This window comes from Wolffia australiana, chromosome 2, assembly GCF_029677425.1.
Source record: "Wolffia australiana isolate 7733 chromosome 2, ASM2967742v1".
Lineage (NCBI taxonomy): Eukaryota > Viridiplantae > Streptophyta > Magnoliopsida > Alismatales > Araceae > Wolffia > Wolffia australiana.
In genome coordinates, this window is record NC_135836.1 from 12,686,565 (window position 1) to 12,709,337 (window position 22,773).

General features: G+C 36.5%; 2 protein-coding genes across 4 annotated transcripts; one reads left to right on the forward strand and one right to left on the reverse strand.

The window, feature by feature from the left end:
* Positions 1-4,137: 4,137 nt before the first annotated feature.
* On the forward strand, positions 4,138-5,460 carry LOC144716902 (acyl-CoA-binding domain-containing protein 5-like). Of its 3 annotated transcripts, none has more exons than XM_078592171.1 (4): positions 4,138-4,758; positions 4,876-4,981; positions 5,061-5,120; positions 5,210-5,460. In XM_078592171.1, exons 1-4 carry the CDS (start codon positions 4,304-4,306, stop codon positions 5,228-5,230), a joined length of 642 nt encoding a protein of 213 aa, XP_078448297.1. In that variant the 5' UTR covers positions 4,138-4,303; the 3' UTR covers positions 5,231-5,460. The 3 variants fall into 3 exon arrangements, 2 of the variants coding, with proteins under 2 accessions (XP_078448297.1, XP_078448298.1); XR_013585018.1 differs by having other exon boundaries at positions 4,144-4,758; positions 5,053-5,120; XM_078592172.1 differs by lacking the exon at positions 5,061-5,120 and having other exon boundaries at positions 4,139-4,758.
* A 5,997-nt stretch (positions 5,461-11,457) lies between these two features.
* On the reverse strand, positions 11,458-22,219 carry LOC144716903 (pre-rRNA-processing TSR1-like protein). Its single transcript, XM_078592173.1, has 21 exons — positions 21,992-22,219; positions 21,821-21,897; positions 20,956-21,033; positions 17,566-17,697; positions 17,004-17,054; positions 16,768-16,908; positions 16,580-16,702; positions 16,387-16,464; positions 15,668-15,760; positions 15,470-15,592; positions 15,270-15,353; positions 15,084-15,191; positions 14,798-14,998; positions 14,558-14,633; positions 13,945-14,048; positions 13,607-13,866; positions 13,436-13,522; positions 13,116-13,343; positions 12,949-13,027; positions 12,756-12,819; positions 11,458-11,811 (listed from the first exon to the last, which is right to left on the reverse strand). Exons 1-21 carry the CDS (start codon positions 22,074-22,076, stop codon positions 11,687-11,689), a joined length of 2,397 nt encoding a protein of 798 aa, XP_078448299.1. The 5' UTR covers positions 22,077-22,219; the 3' UTR covers positions 11,458-11,686.
* Between the last annotated feature and the right edge of the window lie 554 nt (positions 22,220-22,773).

The window sequence follows — 22,773 nt, forward strand, 5'->3', positions numbered from 1 at the left end:
GAAATATGAAATGAGTTATTCTAATCTTTCTACTACATCAGTTTCAATAGTTTACCAGACCTAATTTACTCTAGAAGTGTCGCATGGATGGACAACACGTACAATAACTGATGAAATTAATGTTCCATGAAAGAGTTGATAGACTCTATTTTACCTTCTATGGTATGTAATGTTGCTGGCACCTCATTAACTAATACAAATTTATGTGTGCACTCATTAAAATTTTAAGGGTATTTTTTATAATTATTTTCATCTTATTCTAATTTTAATCCAAAATTATATATCATTACTTAATTGGTATGTTGCGTTCAGTTTATATTTTATCAAGAGTTTTACATGCCCAATATTTTATACCATGAAATCATGTTTTTGATAAAAAATACTTTAAGAATTGGCATAGTTCTTGTATAGATTTCATTTATCTTTTGGTTGAATTTTAATAAAAATTTTAGAGAAAAAAATTAGACAGCATCAACCAGTGACCAGCTAGCAAGAGCAACAAGCATTCAAGCTAGATGCTAGTTAACGAGCACAACAATACTAAGCCAGCAGAGTCAACAAGTGCTAGAGGATACAAAAAAACACATCACTTCAAGGTAATATCACAAGGGCCTATTAAACACAAGCAGGGGAATGAAGCGGGCCATGTAAGCCATGTGAAGAGAGCCCATTATCACAGGAGGAGCTTGCACGTGAATATAGGGATAGGTTATTTATAATGTGACATACGCTTTGGCAAAAAACTTATATAAGGGAATTTAGAGTTTTAAAATGTTCAATAAGGGAATTACCTTTTAAATTTTTTCTAAGTCACAAGCAGGCCAGCTGATGAAGATAAAATAGATGAGATCGCAACCAAATGGGTCTTGGTTTTTAAGAACTGAGAGAAAAAAGATGACCAAGCTTCTAGCTGATCTGGCCTGAAGCCTGGATCATAATTGACCAATATTTAAGTAAAAATATAATCTCAATCATCAAATCATATTAAGGGAGATAAAATTATATAATTTTAATATTCAACCTCTCTTTTCTTCTCTCTTTTGTAGGTTATGATTGGTCGGGCAGTTGACATGGACAGCAATGTCATGTGACTGTGGCTTATGATTTGTTAGTGGATAATGACAATGACTTTGGCTGATGATGTGGATGGAGGCTGACAAGGCAAAAGGGGAACTCCATTCAAGGGAGGGTCCACAGCTGTGATTTTATCATAGCTTCTGGTCCCTCTCATTCAAGAGATCCAATGGCCAGGGGTAGAGCCAGCAATCTCTACCCCTTGTCATCATCTTCCACTGGATGGAAGATGGTTTCCAACAGAGGGGACCAATGGGTGGGATCCTATAGCCCTCAACAAACACCCAATGATGACTCACACCATCAACGATGGAGGGAGGGTCCTCAGCCCTTAAATGGGGTTTTCTCAGTTGCTGCATCCAGCTTCTGACCAAGAAAAATGGAGGACGCCGGCAGATGTGTCCTGTGGCTGGGAGAGTTGGAGGAGATTAGTGACAGCACTCCAACATCTCAAGTATCTCAGGGAGGCATTGTGGAAGGTCAAAGAAGGCCCAAGTCGGTGCCAACACTGAGGAAGTTGAGCAAGGTAGCACATGAAACCAAGGGGAGGCGATTCTCACCCTTTCCCTAATTTATTAATTTGGTAGATCTTGAGATTTTCTAAACTGTATTGATGAATATATTTAATTAAAATTACATATGTAAATTGTATTTTAATTTGATGTTCTTAGATCAGCGCTTGGAGACATTTCATCAAACACTTACATCTCATCCAAAATTTCCTTCAACTTTACTGATCTTATCTTCCATGTTTTATTCTAAAAAATACCATAAATTGTTCCTTAAATATATAAATTGATCTAAATGCCATTCTATTCAGATATTCTACCCCCATTTCATACATATAATTAAATCTTATTCCTCATAATGTCCACTTTTAATTCATTCTTTCATTTCTCTTTATCTCTCTTATATCCTCTTAAAAAATCAAGTATCTTTTCTCCTTATCTCTCTATATCTTAAGATCCTTTAATACATAACCCATGCTTCATCGTTCATCAATCTATATAATTCATCTATATCCTCTATTATACATCTAATTCTTATTCCTTTTAATCTCCATTCTTCTTCTTATATTTTATTTAAAGTAAAACACTCCTGTTCACTATCTCCATAAATATTAATATTCCTTTAATTACCACTTTTACCTGTCAAATCGTACATATAACCTACCTATCAATAAAATACATAGTAATAAGAAATATCATCTATTAATCTCCCTCAATTTATCTCTGTCATTATTCAACTTAATATGTTTATATCTTAATTAAAATCTAAAATACTCTTCCCACTATCTATCTTAATATATTTCTTTATTAGAATAACATTAATAAATTTCATCATCCTAAGTATACGCCAACTCTAATATTGATTAAATAATAATCATAATAATGTCATAAAATATCTTATCTCACATACATATTACCTCTATTTTCTCTCTTTCATCCCTACTCTACGTCTTATCATTCATCATTATGTCATGGTAATGACCACCTCTTTCTAATTAATATAAAAAGATAATAATATCTTCTCACTTGTCCTTATCACCTTTACAATTACTCCATTCCTTATCCTATTCTATTGTATTACTGATTTCTCTTACCATCCATATTACCATCCTACTCTCCCTATTACTGACTCGAGCATTAAATCTATCTGTATGTACTGGTCCTTGTGGAGAGGACCTCACTCACCACTAGAAATATTTGTATGAGTTTTCTAACAAAAAAATATTTTGATTGATGCAAATAAAATTTACAATGAAATTAAAATGAACAGCTTAATTTGCCTCCATCAAAATTGGCAGTTTCCAGGGTAATTTCAATGATAGCCCCAGCCCCATAAATGAGAACGACAATGTGAGACCCATAAGAGTTTTGTTCAGCCAATTCGGAGGTGTGACAATAAATGAGAATATATTGTGTATTCATTTCTTATTTGAATTTTAACCACTTAAATATTGGGCCCGTAAATCACTTAAAATTCATGATAAAATTGTAAGTTTAACAAAATGGATCGATAATACTTGAAATGTAATTTCACAGTAAAATGAGAACAATATGGACATCATAACCTCAACATAGCCTTAAAATGTGTACACATGCATGCATCTAATTGGATTTGAGACAAATTATTTCATGAACTATTATGGCTGATGGTTAGGTGTAAAACCATCCTGGGATTCATACTGATATATTTGGTGAACTCTTTTCCTAAAAGACAATCACTATCTCTCCTTAGCATCTCTACACTATTAATTATGGGATCAACCATAACTCATCACATGAACTAGGGCAGGTAGTGCTACTCTGTTTGGATATTTTAGTGTCCTTCTCAAATATCCTATGCATATGAATTTTTTTGATATACATTTCATGATAAGGGTTCATTTCATTCTAATCTCAATATAAAGCAAGAGTGATTCATAAAATTGTATACTTGATTAGAATAATCATACTTGCATAATACTGAATATATTTGTACTAATAAATATTGAATGAGATATAAAATGTGTGTTCGTCTGGCAAATCATCAACCATGCCAATAATACTGACATTAGATGTTAACCTGACAGATCCACTGCCCCCCCCCCTTCCCCCAAAACCATCTGCAATATGGGATCTGCATATTGGGTTAGATCCTGAACTGATTTGGGGGGCAGATTAGGGACTGAATTTGATGGTCTGAACCCTCTTTTCAATGGATCAGATTTAATCTGAGACCAAATTTGGGAGATGGAGGAAACTGAAAACTTGAGACAATATGACATCCGTCATCCGTCCCATCCATCACACCAGCATCCGTCCCTATGACGTTGAAACGTTACTTCCAACCAATTTAATTAATGTAACGTAATGCTGTCTTCTTCTCCTGACAAGTTATAACCAGAAACTTTGATCAGAGGCATCGACTAACATCAACACGGGACGACATGGCTTGTCCGTGATCGCACGCATCCTTCGAAAGAGACCAAATAATCACGCAAACTACAGTTCATTATCTTTATTATTCAAGAACCCTCTTGATAATTCTCTCCCAACACAACTCTTTTCCAAACGATAGCCTTCTCTCTTTGCGCTTTTCAGCGGGCCAGGCCTAAAAAGTAGATAAATAGATAAGCTGCTGCGCTGGAATATGCCTTTCCGAGCTCTTCCGATCCTTTCTTAGAGACTTTCTTCCTCCTCCGGCCATCAAAATTTTCTTCTTTCTTCTGACTGTAAGAGGAGAGATGGACTTGCGAGATGAGATCTTCTTCACCCTCTTGCTCGCCCTCTTAACGACCTTCCTCTTTAAGAAGCTTACGTTCGTTTCTTCAGCCTCTTCTGGGTCAGAGCAAGACATCGTTGAAACTTACAAAGGGTTGGAGGAGGATAGTGCAGTGGAGATATCTCAATTCTCAGACGTTCACCATGCTGAGATCCGTGGTTTGAAGATCGTAGAAACTGAAGAAGTGGGATCGGCGGTCTGCGAGGAAGGGTGGGAGGGAGTTGAGAAGAGCGAACTGGCCAAGTTCTTTACTGAAGCGACGGAGTTCGTCGGTAGCGATGTGGGGAAAGAGATGGTGAGAGAGTTGAACGCTGATCTCCAAGTGCAGTTGCTTGGTCTTCGTAGAATAGCTTTGGAGGGCCCTTGCTATGAGTCTTCTTCTCCCATGGCTTTGAAAGCTTCTTCCCGCGCCGAGTGGTATCATCTCTCCTACTCTGTAGCCTTTCTTCACCCATGATATTAGATTATGAGTAGGTGCTGTGTAGTCTACTTAGAGGTAAATAAGATTGATTTAGAGTGCTGGTGTTGGGCAAGGCACGCTTGGCAGAAGCTGGGCAGGATGAACCTAGAGAAGGCTATGGAGAAATACGTGTCTATTATTTCAGATAATATTCCCAATTGGAGGACCCTTGGAGATGAGGTATGTCTATTGTTTTTTTAAAAAATATTTAATTTACCATAGTTAGCTCTTAAAGTAACATCATGTATTAGATTTGAAGCTTTCTATCAAGAGTAGGAATCCTGTTGGGCGTGCTGCTCTCGTCTTAGAGGAGCCGAAGGTCTTGTGGTGGTTAATTTATTTTTATTGATTTGGGTCTCTGGGTCTTGATACCGTTGATCTAGAAATTGATGAAAATTAATTCCTCAGGAGGCCCAGGTGGTGATATGAGGTTGGAAGCAGATGACTATGGCCGACAGAAATATAACCCTAGATTCTTTGTACCCACCTTTTATTTGGAATTAGAGTTGACTCTAAAAAGTTGTATGACAGTTAAAGTATTCTCTAGGTCATGGAGACGGGGGCAGGGGGGCTCAAATATTTATGCAAATATTAACATTCTTGTTTTGCCGCCCAATGTTGGTATATCTTTTCTTTTAAGGTTGAGTAATGTTAGCGGTTGATGGCCAAAGAATTTAAGAGGGAGAATGTATTTACCTTAAAAAAATATTATGTTAAACCCCAAATTATGATAAACATGGAGTGGTGGTTGTATTAATTTTTATTTCAATTCTCATTTCTCTTAGTTTAACTTAATGCTTATTCAAGAAAAAAAATCAAAAACTAAATTTTGGTTATAATTGCATCATTAGTTAATGTGGTATTGGCTAAATCCCAAGTTTCTTAAGCATATAGGTGTTTACCCTAGGAGAGTTTACAAGGAATCATCATTTAAACAAGTGGTTTAAATGATGCAATGAACAAACTACACCACTCCAGCATCAATAAGCATCAATAATAATATTATCAAAGGGATGTGGTTTTCAAGTTTGACTATGGATAAAAATAATTTATTTTGATTTTACTGGATATAGGGCATTGAGAATAGAATTATATTGATGGCGAAGCCCGTCCTGCATCATATATTGACGGAGAGACCTCCTTGGCTAGTATACATGATTGATAGAATTGAATTGAAATATCTAGCGTCAGAAAATAGAATCGGAAGCATAATGATGTTTTCCCTTTATTCCACTATATTTATATTAGGCTTAATTTCCTTACAACTTGGATAAAATTCTTCGAATGTTGGAAAGATATAATAAAATTGAGATACCTTGTATCATATAGTAAAAATGAGGAGAGATATACTTAAAAAGGTAAGTTTTTACAATGATATCCAAACAAGAGGGATAAACCTCAAGGTATAATTCTTGAAAAAATAACCAAATTTTTTTTAGATCCATTGTGTTAAGAAAAATCTCTCTTCATGTATCTTTGTATCATTAGATAAAAACTTACTCCTACTTGACTTTGGGAGGTAGCTTAGTGCTCGTGACCAAGTTCTTTACATTAGGCATATATAATTTAATGTTTTTTTTAATATATAAATTAATCATAAAAGAAAATATTTTTATGTTGAAGCAGTCCCTTCGCCAAGTATAATGAAAAAAGTATCATAATGACTTGATTAATTTTAAGATATTATAAAATAATTTATATTTAAGAATTTGTGATATGAACATATACAGGCACACGATATGTTCCAAATGGTATATAGAATTTAGGATGTTTGGGAATTTTTTCATTGAATAAATTATTGATGATTTATTTAAAATCAATTGAATATGTCCAGATCTAATAAATTGAAGGAGATTTCTATAAATTATATTATACATATTAACTAATATAATTGACAAAAGTATTAGAAATTTTTGTAACATAAAATATGAGTTTGGGGTATCCAAGAATAGAAAATAATTTAGTTATCTTTGGTAGTTTTTAGTTTGTAGAACGGTAAGAATTTTATTTGAATACAAAATATTAAAAACTTAAGAGATTATAAATCTGTGACGCCCCATTTTTATTATTTCAAATCACATCCTGATTATTTTTATTGATTACACATACTTTAATTTTATCAATTATTTGATAATGGAACCCAACATAGAAATTTGTGCATTTCTGGCACATTTTAGCAATTATGAATGAAACTTCATCCACATATGATCATTTTGAATATCCTTTTAAATTACATTAATTTATTTTGCATCTCACAACTAGACTTTATGCTAATACATTATAAAATAAAATTATCAATAATTAATAAGAATGAGTTCTAGGTCCATGGTTAAAATGGATGTAGTCAGTAAAATTTTAAAAAATATTTTGGGTTTCAGGTTCGCATGACTGAATATGAACTATGCACTTTGACATACAATTCAAATACTCTACTTAAACTCTGACAAATGCGCTAGAATGATAAGGGTCATGCGTATTTCAATGATGAATTTTACAAGTCAATATAGGAAATAATAAAGAGTATATGGTCAATGAGAAGAATTGTGATTATTATACACATTTAAAATAAATATTCTCTAAGTTTTTTGGACTAAAATTAAACTTTACTAAGAGGGATATATATATATAGTTTGTCAAATATTTATAATTTTGTATAAATATTTATTTGTTTGTCAAATAATTTTTATTGGATTACTCTGGAAGGCTTAGAGGTATGACTTGGGGGAGGGATCTCACTATTCATATGCAGAAAACTTTGAGGGTGAAAGGTGACAGAGCTCCTCAATTTAAATTATTTATTGATATCCTCTTTTAGTGTCATGTCATCGAGCGGATTTTAGCTTAGGGGATGAGAACTTAGTACCATGGTAAGATATTGGTACTAGCCCTAACTTCTATAAATATATATGTGGTATTACGCATTCTCTATAGGGCATACACTTAGCTGATAGCTTAAATACCTTGTTGATGTTTTAAAATCTAAAACTCCTAATCTACCCTTTCTTAGGTTGTACCTGAGATATATGAACCAACACTAGCACTATCCATGCCGATCTCATCATCCGGAGGAAATTTGGTGTGTTATTTCAGTAGTTCCATGAATCAAACCCTAATACATATGGATTTTGAAAAAAAATATTAAATATGTATAAATAAGAGAGGCACACATTTTAGGTGCCCATACCGGCCAAACCTTGATGGGCCCCATTTTCTCTTTCTCTCACTCTCCATTCGTTCCATTAGAAAGTATTGATAATGAGAAGGTCAGCCAATTCTTCAAGAAGAATTGGAGAATAAGAAGAAAAGGAGATCCAACATTCCCGTGATCATGTGGATAAATCTAGAGGCAGGGCACATGAACAACTAGAAAACATTCTCCCAAGGAAAAGTCAAGGGGGGAACAATATCCCCACAATGTACTCTATGTTTACTTTGTTTTGTAGATTAACTATGAATTGATAAAGTCTTTTGCTATATTGGAAAAAGGGTTTTACAATCACTAAATCATAGCCTAATATCCCAACATGGTCCCTTTTGGGGTCAATCTTAAGGTGTCATATACCCTCCATTGGGTCCACTTTGATGGGCCTTGGCAAATTTCCGTACCCTGTTGACCATCCTGGTTGCAAGGTAGTCTCAGTTCAACTTAAAGTCCTCGTTGACCTTCCCTACTTACTTTGCAGTCACAGTTCAGATTAACGGAAAATCAAAGGCCCAGTATTTTTGTTCATTTTTTAAAATCTAAGTTTTAAGGGATACTTTCAATATTAAAAAAACTCATTTAAATTCTGTATAGAGAAAACGTAAAAATGACACAATAATAACATCCAAATCTAAGGAAAAAAACAAAAAAAATTAAGGATGAATTAAATTCATAAATTAAATGTGTATTTTAGGCACTAACTTTTTTATGAATGAAATTACCTCAATTCTGAATTAACATAGACAACATATGATTATCATATGTCTTTGAAATAAATATGGAGAGCATCCTTGCATTATATGATATGAATCATATGTTTATCACTTCCCTAACTGCTCATTATCAATGTCCAAAGAATTTACAAACCCTCAAAAGAATCACATCTGACCTCCTATGTTAAAATTCTGGAAGGCATAAATTTTACCTCTAAATATTAATGTAGGGATGAAGTGGACACCATCCTTTCTTTAAGTGGAGAATATTCGTGGCAAACTACCTCATGTTATTGGACAAAAAAAAGTAAATTCACGAAAGGGAAGCTGAAGTAAACTTTGTAAATGGGACCTACTTACCCTTAGATATGGTGCTAAGATATACAAATACCATGATTTATCAATCTAAAGGCAAACCTCACATTTCTCCTTATAAAATGTTCTCTATCCATAGGAGACTCCTAGTGCAGAGTGATTCCCATGGATTTTCCTCCAAATTCAAATTAATAAATAAGAGGTACTTATCCTCCTCATTGGAAACAAATCTCATCAAGTTTTTAAGTAAAAAAAAAAGTGAAATAAAATACATAATGACAATGGATGGGAAGAAAATTAGGGCTTTGCAAGTTACTATGTGAAAAGTCAAAATGAAGGAAAAAGACAATTCCTTAATGTGGTGAAAAGATGCATGATAAACTATAGTGATATCCTTACTCTAACTTATATTGGGTGAGGCTTTACTTAAAAGATAAATGAAGTAATCATTCCCCATAGTAAGTCCTCATTTTTCATTATTTTATATCTCTCCTATAATTTAAATTTGTTTTTGTTTTCACTCTTTCTGTTCACTCGTTTTAGGTATTCTGAAAATTTTCTATATAAACCTTAATTGTAAGAATACAATAAAATTACATTTATGAGCATTTCATAATTACTAAGATCAGGGTATGAATGCAGAGCGTAACACTGTGGAAGGAAGATAATAATGTGGATAACATGCTGGTGCAGAAACATGGGTGGTGATGAGTGGATAAAGGAATAAAGCAAAATTATGTCCTATTTAACATGATGAAGTTTTCAAATATTTACTCAAATTAAAGTTCCACTAAATGGGTATCCTAGACACCTAAGTGCAACCTGGCGTACCATAGTGGGAAAAGATTATGATTGCTGTTAACTTTTAACTTAAACTCTCTACATTTCATCTTGATGGTATTTCAAACGTTGGACTTTATTCTCCATTATCACAATTCAAGATCTGCTCTTCATTTGGAAGTCAACCAAAAATTTATAGGCCAACCAAAATTTTGGCCAAGACTTCTGATATATAGCTGCTATAGGCATTCATGATCCATTTCTAGAGCCCATATTTTATATAAATTCACTTTTATGATCTGGGAAGTGAATGGAGTTTGTAAGGTGAGCTCAATTAGACAGAGAAATTCAAAAGCCATTTGGGATATTCAAAGGTTAGAATCTCCCAACTTTGTATTTCATAGATTTTTGAAAATGTGGGCAATACTTTTTCAAAACCATGATTAATGCAAGTTCGTGTCCCCCAAATTAAATGACAAAGCGCTCAATGTCACGAGAATTATTTAAAAAACTAAATATTAAAACAAAACTAAGACTGATCGAGTTCTTTAAAATATCTACCATTAAATTTCGTAATGAGAAACATTTCAAGAAAATAAAAGGAGACTAAATTGATATTTAATAAATTGAATTAATTCATTAAAATTCATAGATATTGGGTTCAGCTTTTGAAAGATATTAAAATTTTGAAGTGATTACATAACACATTCATAGATTTCATTATCTTGGAAAGGCCAGTATCATGAAACACACGTGGGAAATATTATAACTGAACTGAGGAAGGAGCTAGACAAAACTCTTCGCATACACAATTTTTTTATTTTTGTCTTTTTAAATAATCATCGTAGCAATGAGCAATGTGTCATTTATCTTGGGGGACAGGAATTAGCATTTGTCATGGTTTTGAAAAAAAAATCATAGCAGATTTCAAGAAAATAAAATAAGACCATAATTGATATTCAAGAAGAAAAGTAATTGATTATGAATTCAAACTATCCTGGTCACCTTTTCGGAAGTGGGAATGATTTGTACAACAAGAGATCTAGAAGTAATTTGAAGGCCTTCTAAATCAGAAGCATTTGAGAAAGTCGAGGGTGCATTTCTTTTTGCAGACCCCTGGATTTTTACTAAATTAAAATTTGCATCATTCTTGTATATTTCCTGTCACCATGCTATTTTTTGTGACCCTCCAATTCATTAAATGATAGCGATGACTAATTAGGTGTCTAAGGTTAACTACACACTGAAAAACATTTAAAGACATAGGTTAGAGCTAAAAGGTTAAATGAGTTTGTATGAGTACAATATTGCTCGGAATGTAAGTATATAAATGCCCATACAGGACCATTCGGATATGCTAAAACACATGATCTGAAGTATTAATGGAGACTGAACCAAGCACTAATTAAAGATTTCTTCTGACGATTTCCAAACGGTCAACCATGCTTATTTTCGTTTAGTTAAACCTAACTAAGTAAGCAATTCAAAATCACATTTTTCTTGACTTTCTCCAGCTGCCGTCCGTAAATCTTTAAAAGAATTTCTGCAGCGCGACAATCCTAACTGCATGACTTGATTGTTAGAAAAATTATCGAAAAAATTAAATTCTTCACTATGATTTTCACCAACACGTATGAAGAGAGGACTTAAGGCAACGAGAATGGGGTCAGATTGATATCTTAGAGCCCTAAACCACAAACTTATTCCGCTAAATATAGCCAAATATAATAAAAAAATTACACCAATGCAACCTACATCAAAAACTTCTCCACTATTTGACAGAGAAGCAATGGCAAACGAACCACACACAATCAAGATAGCTCTTCAACCTTTCATGCTTACCCATCATCATGAACTTCTTTTGAAGATGATATCTCAGTTGGATGAATCCGGCAAAGAGTAGAGGTTCTCCGGCCATTTCGGATACACTCGCTTGTACAAGCTCATACAAACGGTGTCATGCTGCTGAACCACTCCGTTGAACAAACATTTCATCGCACCTGCAATAGGAATAAGAAAAAACCTAAGTCCGATCTTGTATTCAGTTTTTGAGCTTATACATGATGGCCGCCTCCAATTTAGTTCAGAAAAATTTAATACAAAAAGAATGACAACGGGCTCTCTTTGGAGTAGAGTTTGTGTCTATGATGATGGTGATGATGAATTGTCATCCTAATTTAAATCAGGTTTCTGAGACTTGTCAGCGTCATCATCATTATCATCCATCAGTTGATAACAAATAGTCATCGACGTCTCTCTTTTCCAGATAAGTCATCGCCATGGTTGACATCATCCATTGATTGCCAAGCGTAGATAGAGTACCATTGACATCTGAATAATTGACATCATCCATGAATTGTCATCCTAATTTAAATCAGGTTTCCGAGACTTGTCAGCGTCATCATCATTATCATCCATCAGTTGATAACAAATAGTCATCGACGTCTCTCTTTTCCAGATAAGTCATCGCCGTGGTTGACATCATCCATTGATTGCCAAGCGTAGATAGAGTACCATTGACATCTGAATCATTGACATCGTCATCATCTTCATCATTACCATCCACATGGGGCAAAGATGAATCATCATCATTGTGATTTGATTTCCAAGAGCCGGCATCATCATTGTTGTCTTATCAAATGGTTGATGACAAATAGTCATCATCATCTGGTTTCCACGAGCTGGCATAGTCATCATTATCATCATCATCATCATCCAGCGATTTCCAATCTAAGATTAAGTACTTGTTCTCGTCCAGTTTCCAAGTGCTGTCATCATCATCGTTGATCTGTTGATGAAGAATTCATCACTGTCATCGTCATTCGTCCACTGCACATGTGGATGGCAATGATGATAACGAATTTGTTCTTCCAAACCTAATACCTCACGATTTGCCCAACTTTTGGAAATGAAAATACAGAAAATTAGAAAAAGAAACTCATACCGTGAGTGCCAAGCGTTTCCTTAATTCGGCCTCGGCGTCCGCACTTGGTCCACAATTCAACAGGCTGAACCCAAAAAAACAGAGAAGGTGAGAGACACCGCACTGTTTCTTAAAACAGTCTGAAATTTATTGGATTATTTTCTTATACAAGAAAATCCGAAAAATCAAATCATAATAGAAAAGAATCCCTTACCTTAAACCATCTGACGTCATCAGGATTATGGAACATGAACCGTACAGAGGCCTTCAATTTTGAAACTCTTTGCGGATATCTGCATACCATGATTTACATGATTTTTGGACCGAAAGATAAATGATAAGAATAAAAAAGTAGATTGCAATGAAGGAAATAAGGCTTACCCACTGAGAACGATTTTCTTCAGTGTAATCCTATCTGGATTCACACTTCTCAGAGAGCCAAAGGCAGCAACTTCAGGGTTTAATCCCTCACGATGCTTCAGGACGATGAGAGGCAAAGGAGGGAAACTTATAGGAGCATACACGGACGCTACTGAAAAACGCCCAGCGTGTAAAAATCTCTCCATTTTATGTTTATCGCAGTTCATATCGTCAGATGAAAATATAGGCCTGTGAGAAAATAGGAAAAAAACAACAAAATTACTCAAGTGAATAATAGTTCAAAATTATCGAGGCCCCCAAAAAACCCTCAGCTTATTTACCTTGCAACGAAATGGCGAAATCCCACTTGGAAAATCAGTGGCTCTTTTGACTTGATTGGGGCTTCATAAGAATCGCTTTTCTTTATGCTGAAAGAGTTGAGTAAGCATGAGCATGAACTTTGTGGAATCTTCGAAAAGGTGAGAGAAAGCGAAAGAACAACATGAACCAACCTGAAATGAAGAACAGACATCTTAGATTCGTGAGGGAGAAGACCAGAGATAACCACAGGCAGCCTCTCGGACTGTCTGCAAACCCTAGAAACAATGTCTCTCGGCACTAGCTTAACGTGAAGCTTCACATATGAACCAACAGGCGCACATTCATCAATTCCTTTCTGATCCCTTTCCAGAACACTAGCCAGCGCATGTTTGTGTGTCCTTTGAAAGTTATCAAACCCAAAGGTTCGGGCATATTCTTGAGGCAATGATTCCTGAAATTATCATAAAAAATTAAAATTATTCAAACTGAACGAAGAAAACATTAAAGTTTGTGAGGTCAAATATCCAACCTTTGGGTCCCACGTTGATGTTCTGAAAGACTTGAGCCCCCTGTACTTGGCAAATCTTTTCTTCGCAGGAATATCAAAGGGAGTTTCCACTTCGTCAGGAAATTCTGGTGAACATAGAAATCAGGCCAATTAAAAAAATAAGGGACTCCAACTCTCCACCAAACTTGACGAAACTAAATCATTTATTTTATTCTTTTGTCAGCAGATTTCCAATTGACACATACTTTTGCATTAAAGAAGAATCTCATATGCACCGAAGTAGGAAGGCTAACAATTAGGGGTTAGGGGGTATAAAAATTCTAAATGCAGGGATTAGGGGGGATAAATCCTAGATGTAGGGATTTGGGAGGAACAAATCCTAGATGTAGGTTTTAGGGGGGGATTTCTTTGGTTTTACTCATTTTACTCTCTCATTCCTCTCGTCTCCGATATGTCCCCTGTGGGATCGTGTCAGAATGATGAGATTTTCTCGTATGATTCCTTTAAGAACCCAGAAAAACTTATCTAAATCATCAAGAGCTCATAAAAAGGCAGTAAAAGGCAAGGAAATATGACATTTCCGCAACATTTTTCGCACACGAAAATCAGAAGTCTAGAATCGTGGGATACATACCTTCATCTTCCGCATGCTCAGCTCTGAGCTTCTGCATCTCCTCTTTCATCTGCTCTGCCGTCCAGTTCTCATCGTCCTGTTCATGAAATATTTATTATGAATAATATATCACGCTTTAGAACTATGGAAATACAAACAAACATAATAAAAGGAATCAGACGGCACAAGTAAATTGGCAGCATAGCATACGTCTTTATTTAAAGAAACTGGACAATAAAAATCAGAGGCAAGATAACGTACAGCGGCCATCATGTCTGCCTCGGTTTCATCGTCAACATCTTTTGAGATAATGGGGTCTTCATCTAGATCTGAATCATCGGATCTGAATCCGTTATCCTCAGCATCCAACATCATTCCTTCATCTTCAATATCACTGGTTTCCAAGTCTTCCCCACTGCAACCATCGTCGTCATCATCTGTGTCTGACGTAATCCAAGCAGCCTGCCAAATGAAAGTCATTGTTTTTTATAACTAGACTATTGTAATGAAAGAGATTAAAATGAAAAATGAAGCATAAGCATCAGACCTGATAATCAGAGGTGCCACGTGGAATAGTCCTCTTCTTCATTTTCGTTGATTTTTTTTCTCTGTTCGTTGCGTCTGCCTCTGCCATCTCAGCTTCAGTCGGCCAAGTCTAACCATAAATTCAAAAGCACAGTAAATTTTAAGATATAAGTGTTAACCAGAGAATGAAAAACCCCAAAAATCTAACCTGTTCCCCGGCAAGTGGATCTGGAACATTTTCAACTAGCAAAGGCTCTGCCTTTATAGGATCAGGAAGAAGCGTACAAATGACCTAAATTGCAAAAAATATGACAAATTTTGAACTCTCGAAGGGGCGCAATATCATGAGAACAAAGCAAATGGCAAGAAAACAAAGATGCAGAAAATGCATGAAAATATTAACAAGACCTCTCTCTGGTGTGAACCATCAGAATCCATTGAATCAGGCTTGCTCCTCTCATTCAAAGGAAACTGGTCTTTCAGAACCTCAATCTTGGAGAGCTGAAAATCTCCTGCGCCTGATATATGAACCTGTGGAGAAAGGTTCGTCAGGAAAAGTAGGGTCACAAAAAATCAAAAGAACGAAACAAAACAACGAGCACATACCAGCTGGTTAACAGAGTAACTGTGCGTGCGCACGTAACCCGATAGAATCAAAGAACATTTTCCCGAGTCACCAACATCCGGTTCCACATCAATCTGAAATTCATTTGCAATGAAGAAAAAAAACAATATTACACCTTTAAAAGAAAATTCAATAGACTGGAGAAGAAAAACTTGGGTTTCAAGGAATGAAAGAGATGCATGCTCTGTGCTCATACTGAGGCAAGATATTGGGCTGCAACCCATTAACACACAGAAATGTCGTACTGAACTAATCCCAACGAAAACTATCAGAGTTCTCTCCTGCAGCCGCACTCTCTCTCCCTCTCAGCCGGTTTACAAGTAGGATAGGGTTTTGTCAAGAGCCAATCACTAGCTGGCTAACATCCTGTATTAATCCACGTTACCTAGTTATTGGAACATGGCCACTCCGAGTCAGAAAGGAGACGGTTTATTGGCGGATCCCCTTAATACACATTTAGAACTACAGAAAGATGAATGTCTAAATAAATATTATAGCGGAAGCAGGGAATTATTTTTTAAAAAGAAGAGAAAACGTGAGACCGTCAAACAAAAACTAAAGAGAAATAATGCACGGAGCCATTTCTTCATGCAAAAATAACATTTCCCTGCAGACTAACAGAGCATTATTGTCGTCAAAGAAAAAAGAGAACAATACAGCGACTTATCAGCATCAAGGATAAAATTGTGGAAGCGTTTACCTCATGGGAAATAAGATATGGCCGTTGAGTGCGCCAGTGAGGAGAGGAAAGATGTTGTTCTTTGAAAAGCCACATGAACTGAAAACAAACGTCTAACATTTTATCTTAGAAAAAATCGTGAATCAGGGAGCTGCTACTCTACTGGCAGCTATTCACAGTCAAGATATTTCAAGAGAGGGTGAGAAGAAATAACCTTTCGAAGTTCATCCTGAGTATTGCCAGCGAAGATTTTACAGTCTTCCGGAAGTTCAGGGGACAAAAAACTGCTGCACAACTTTTTCAACTCCTGTTTCTTCTTCGTATCATCCGGAAGGTCCTGAAAGGTAAAATAATCAGCAAACTTGCATGACAGAAATTCTAACAGCAACATGAACTACTGACCCGTATCATGACAGCTGTACTTGGCAATCCCAACGCTCTCAGAACAGAGAGGGACTGACTACCAAATGAGTCAATGGGACCGTCTTCACCTCCATGACATACAGAATTCGCAGAGACCACAAACAAAATAAGATCGGCAATCTGACAAAGAAGAAGAGCTCATCGTTAAGCTAAAATATGTGTATCTTGTAGCAAAAATGAGTATAGTTCTGAAAGATAAAAAACAAGTTGAACACCTTCGCCATTTCCATGCATGACAACAGATCTCCATGAGGAGCTTGCAGAACCTACAGAAAAGTCGAAGAAAAACGTGTCAATTCGTGGGTAAAATTACCTTTTGAAGGAAAACATTTCCCAAGAATCTTGTCACAATGAACAGAAAATCTGCCTGGGTTCTTCCAGCTATTGTAACATAGCGATGAACTTGATAAAAAGTTTGAAAGACACTTTGTAAGGCCCACGATATGGAAGTTATCATTCTTGTTTGTGATTATCACTTTCTATCCTCAGCAAAACGTGTTAACGGCTATGAACACACCCAAACTATAAGAGCCCAAGATACAATTTTATTTGAGAAAATCATGACGCTACAATTTTCAACTTTGTTGGCAAGCGGTAATTTCCATGTGGGCTAAGCGTCCAAATTAATAATTGAAAATGAGAATAAATCCTAAAAATCTGATTTAATACAACATACAATTTTCTTTCAAAAAAATAGAACATATGACAAGATAAGAAATTTAAAAAGCCATTAAACTGCAACGATTAACGGTGCTAAGTATTGAATTAACAACATACAGAAGCTCTAAGCCTGAACGCAGGGAACGCAATAGCATTTCCCGAATATGTTGCACCATCAGCCCCACTTAATGTCTGAAGATCTCTTGCAAGTGAACTTAGATCTGCATCGCCGGAAAGACCATAAAGAACCTGTGGATGATAAAATATTTTAATGAAAAAACGAGTCACCTCCAAAAAACACTGAATCTCAGTTAAGTTCTGATAAGAAGATAAAATTAGAACGAGAATGAAGGTAGTGCAACAAGGGAGAGCCCCTGCTTCCCTGTAATATTTATGTGACAAAATCAGCTCATTCCATTATAGGTTAGTCTGGCTTTAAGTAAACAAAGATGACTCTTACACGTCTACAAAAAAGTTCAAAATAACAACACCAAAGCAGACTCCAGAGGTCCTCCAACAATCTCCAATTAAGGCGTGTTATAGATAACATTAAAGGATATTACAGGAGATCCTGAACGCATCATGGAGATTACAGAAGACACTTTGATAACCTGATAAGCCTCTACGAACTCTGCTGCAGAACAAAGAAAAAAAGGATACCGTGGGCAACTCACTGTAGTTATATTTCCTTCGAATTCATAAAAGTGGGTGATTATCTGAAATTTTCATAACAATGGAAAAGGCAATAAAGAAATAAAGGACGTTCTTACTATAAATGGGAGGACAAAGGGAAGGGCGTTCTTCCTCCAGGTTTAGCCAAGCAGCGCATTTGTTTTCAAATGTGGAGTGGCATAAGATTAAATGATGATCCCCACCCATATCAGGGGTGTTTTCTCATCATTACCAGATAGGATGTACATAGATGTAGCCCTACTCCAAGGAACGCAGGTGAGAAAATGTAGATGCAAACAGACCATTCAATAAGGAGGGAGAGGATGAGATGTAGAATAGGTCAATCCGGCATGGAAGACACTCTCTAGAGATGGACTGGGTTCTTTGGGAAGATGGTCCCGAGAGAGGTGCAGGCACCAGTTTGGGCCTGTCGCTGCCACTGTAGTTCTTTTGTCATCCGCTTTCCTTGTTGTATTGTTCTACTGTTCTATCTCTTCCCCTCAAAACCCCTTCCTAATGAGACCTACGTCAAGGTCTTGATCTAGAACTGCTACTCCTACAGGTTGAACATGCTATCTTCTAAAGCTCATGAATAATGATGAGTGTGAACAGGCATTTAGTCGTGCGAATTAGATTTCCTCATTCGATTTCTCGGCATTATGAAATCCTGGCTCTTTCCAAAACCTTTTTAAGTATCTTTGTCGAAGTCCAATGAGTTGAGATCGTGGAGCCAGCTACATCGATTTCAGACTCTCTTCCCAACTTATTTCATAAAAAATGCATCATGAACCTTATTTTAACATCCCAAGAGTTAAGGACTGAGCTCTACCAAGAGCCACCGCAAATAAATATATCTATTGGGTCAATTTTTTAGAAAAATCACCAAGGAGACAGCCCAAAACACTAAGCTTCTTCCAATATTTTGTGTAAATTTCTTCACAAATAAGCATTTATAGGAGATGTGTTTTCATGATTCCAACAAGAAGATGACTTCAATTTTGTATTCCTTTTTTTATGTTTTTGCATGTGCCCTAAGGGGCCCATTGTCACAGGGCTAAGCATTTCTCCTTTTACTCAAATATTTTCAACGGTCGGCTTGACCTATCTGGTAGCGATCATCCCACCAAGGCCTTCAACATGGCATCAGAGCATTGATTTGCGCGAGATATAACCTCTCTTGGTCTTCTGGACCAGGAGTTCTTCTCTTCCACTACCCAGGGCAATGGATCCCGGTCAATTTACAAATCCAGCGGGTCCCTGGAAAAAGCCGAAACATCTAACACACAATTTTGATACTCATTTACCGACTCCCTTTCAGACAGAAAGAAAATTGTACATTCACAGATTAAGGTCTTTTTATTCCCTAACTGAAATTAACAGTAATCTGTCACCCAGCATTCTTTGGTTCCACATGTTATGTCCACCACCAACAGCACAATAAGTTTTATACAGCACTGCAATTTGTGTGTCCGGGTCAATATAAAACTTAATAGGGCTGTGTTGCCTATTCCTCTCAGCTCTGTCGAATAGATAGAAAGATTACTGTATCTTTAACTAAATATCTCATCTATATATGGGTAATACCTGGCTACAGGGTCCTCCTAAGCTCTATCTACAAGGAAAACTTATCGACCATCTGGTTAGGAGACATGACTGAAGATTTGAATGCCTCAGAGAAGAATCATAGAAGGAAAGCAATCCGCTGGTAGGTTTACACAATTAAATATAGAGTTGATGGAAGGTTAAGAGCCATAAAGCATACCGAGTCACCAAACGGTATACTCAGAACCAAGATTGACTACATTGAGACATTTCCTCCAGTAGCAAAAGTCAACACCATCAGAATTCTGATTCCGAAGGAAGCCAATCAGGATGGTGAAATACGCATCTATAAGGGAACTCAGATGAAGAAATTAATATGGAAAATTCTCCAGGGCACCGACATAACTTAAAAATATCAAAGTTATCCCCATTATTCAGGACAACGGGCTAAAACAATCTTCCAGAGACTGATTCAGCCACTTTGCCCAAGATATGACAAAATCCCGTTACAACCAGAGTAATTGAGATCAAACCCCATCTAATAGTCATACTCATTCTGAGGAATAGCTGTTGCGTTCATTTACGTAGATAACATAATCATCACAAGTATCAATAATCGGGGGGTAATCACATAACATTAAGAGGCAAGTGTGATGGCAAGTACAAGAGTGGAGGCGAGGCTTCAGTAGTTGAGATAATTTGAATAAAAGGGGTTCTTGAGGATCCAATGAAAAACTTTCAGTAGACTATTCTTTTAATCTGCAATAATAATTTAGCAATCAGCGCAGATTATGACCCATCAAGCACGACAAGACCAAGCATGTAGGAATTGACAGAAACAACATTAAAGAAAAGATGGAAGGAGGAATGATAAGCACTCCATATATGAAGTCTGCTGACAACTGTGAATATTTATTTGCAAAAAGGACTTGTGCAGCAGTGTCACAAATCTCTCGGAAAGGTAGGAATGAAGGATATCCGTTCATCAGCTTGAAGGACCGAGTTGAAGACAGCATGCCTTGCAAGTATTTATTTCTAATTCACGTTTGTGCCATTATGACCGACCCAAGTACCCCCCCCCTACCCCCAAGCCCCTTTTCTTGCGGTACCAACTTAAAGGGTTTTTTCGTTTTGAATAGATCAGCTTTCCTTTTTCTCAGAAAATTGCAATGAGCATCAACCAGCTTCCCAAAGAATGTGATCGTCATGAAATACTCTAAACAGTCTTCGCTTAAAAACTTAAATAATTTCCATTGAACGGCAAAAACGTTTAAAAAAGTCCAGTCAACTCACAATAACAGAGGGAGGGGAACATGATCCACCAGAAGCCTTCTTCTCTTTCAACAGAGACGTTCGCTTCTCATCACGAGTCTAAAAATAAATCGTTAGAGGTAATAGAAACACTGACAAAACCAAGTAGTCTCAGACAGAAAGCATAACCGTCAAACTGATCAATCAGGACGTTATAGGATGAATACTTAAAATGAGTGCAATGATGAAAACGAATCTGGAGAACCAAGCACGCGGTAAAATTAAGCCAATATAAATGTAAAACAAAACGACGGGCAGCGGAGTTCTAATCAGTTCAGATACAAGCTTAAAGAATTTTATTTAATCCTTTCTCCTTGAGTACTACAAACCTTGTTTCTAAATCAAATGGCGAAAGATAAGCCGGGTATTATGCAAGTTGTTTCTTAAAAGAGAAACACGTCGAGAAACTCAAAATATGTTCTGATGGTCAGCCAAACATAGCGAAGCATATACATCAAATAACACCACATTTTCACTGTCCATGGTAAACAAGAGAACAAGTGATTGTACATTAAAGGAATACTGATTAAAACCTACCGTCTCTGTGCAAGGTATCAATTATTTCTGTTGTCGGCAAAATTAACAAGTTACCAAAACATACAGCAATGCTCTAAATATGTAACCAGAATGAATGTTTTTTTCATATTAAAATTACGGTAAAATGGCCTCATAAAATGCTCCTCCGACGCAGTATAATTTTCTACATAAATGTCTTAATAATTCAGAAAATTATACCCAAGAAATTCATTCCTCAAACATGCAAACGGATTAGTTTTCCGTGTAACGAAAAACTACTCAAATCAAGGACGCGAAAACTTCTACGAGATTAAAACACCAAAAAGCGTACCTTTTTGTTATGCTGAAGGCGAGCCGCTCGAGCACCCTTCACAACATTCCTCTGGGCCTTCGAAATCCGACCTTTTTCTGATTCCCGAAGGATAAAATTAATCAACACAGAGTCTAAGCAGTAAACGGACCAATGAAAACATTACGCAACAAAAGAAGCAGAAAAACCCACCGATTTTAGGGGCTTTGTGCGCATTACGGGTGGACTTCGAACTGAAGCGGGTCTTATGAGCCTTGTTTACCTGCGTTCGAGGCATCCTTGCAAGAAATCGATGGAGAGTTCAAAGATTCAAACAGCGATATTTCTAATAAGAAATTATGGAGCAAGCCGCGATCCCAACGTGAGTTCCTCTTCGAGAAGAGAAGGAACAACTCCGCGGGAACTCGGCGGCGGCGCAAATTTGACAAAACTCCGACTTTCACGAGGATATAAGGGAAGTTATCGTTCTGGAACGGGACGTAACGAATTTCGTTTCGTCTGACGTCCGAATTCAGTGCAGGGACGAATGACGGGACGAAAATTCGTCCCGTTCGGGGAGAAACCGTCCCGTTTTATATTTTTAATATATATCAATATAGATTTTTAATATTTTTAATATATATCAATATATATTTTTTCTAAGCTTATTAGGGAAATACGGAGGAGAGAGAATGCGAAGGGACATATGTACAATTATTTCTGAGCGGCGTTAGTTTGTTAGCGCGTAAAAATACAGGGACTTTGATGCAAATTGTCAGAGCAAAGCCACGTGGCAACATCTCAACCATTGGATTGGATCCGGCAGTTTTTCGACCAGATTAGTCCGTCCATCATCTGAGACCTCGAGACGGACGGTTTTTTCGTCCCACAAGACGAAAACCGTCCCGTCCGGTGGTCCCTGGGATGAATTTTTGTCCAGACTTTCGTCCATATTCTTGGACGTGGCGATTTTTTCGTCCCGGGACAAAAAAATC

Coding starts and splice junctions, on each gene's coding strand:
- LOC144716902 (XM_078592171.1), top strand. CDS start 4,304: ATGGACTTGCGAGATGAGATCTTCTTCACCCTCTTGCTCGCCCTCTTA. Junction 4,759..4,875: donor GCTTCTTCCCGCGCCGAGTG/GTATCATCTCTC, acceptor GTGTTGGGCAAG/GCACGCTTGGCAGAAGCTGG. Junction 4,982..5,060: donor GGAGGACCCTTGGAGATGAG/GTATGTCTATTG, acceptor TTAGATTTGAAG/CTTTCTATCAAGAGTAGGAA.
- LOC144716903 (XM_078592173.1), bottom strand. CDS start 22,076: ATGCCTCGAACGCAGGTAAACAAGGCTCATAAGACCCGCTTCAGTTCG. Junction 15,192..15,269: donor ATCCACTTGCCGGGGAACAG/GTTAGATTTTTG, acceptor ATTTATGGTTAG/ACTTGGCCGACTGAAGCTGA. Junction 14,049..14,557: donor TGAGCATGCGGAAGATGAAG/GTATGTATCCCA, acceptor TATGTTCACCAG/AATTTCCTGACGAAGTGGAA.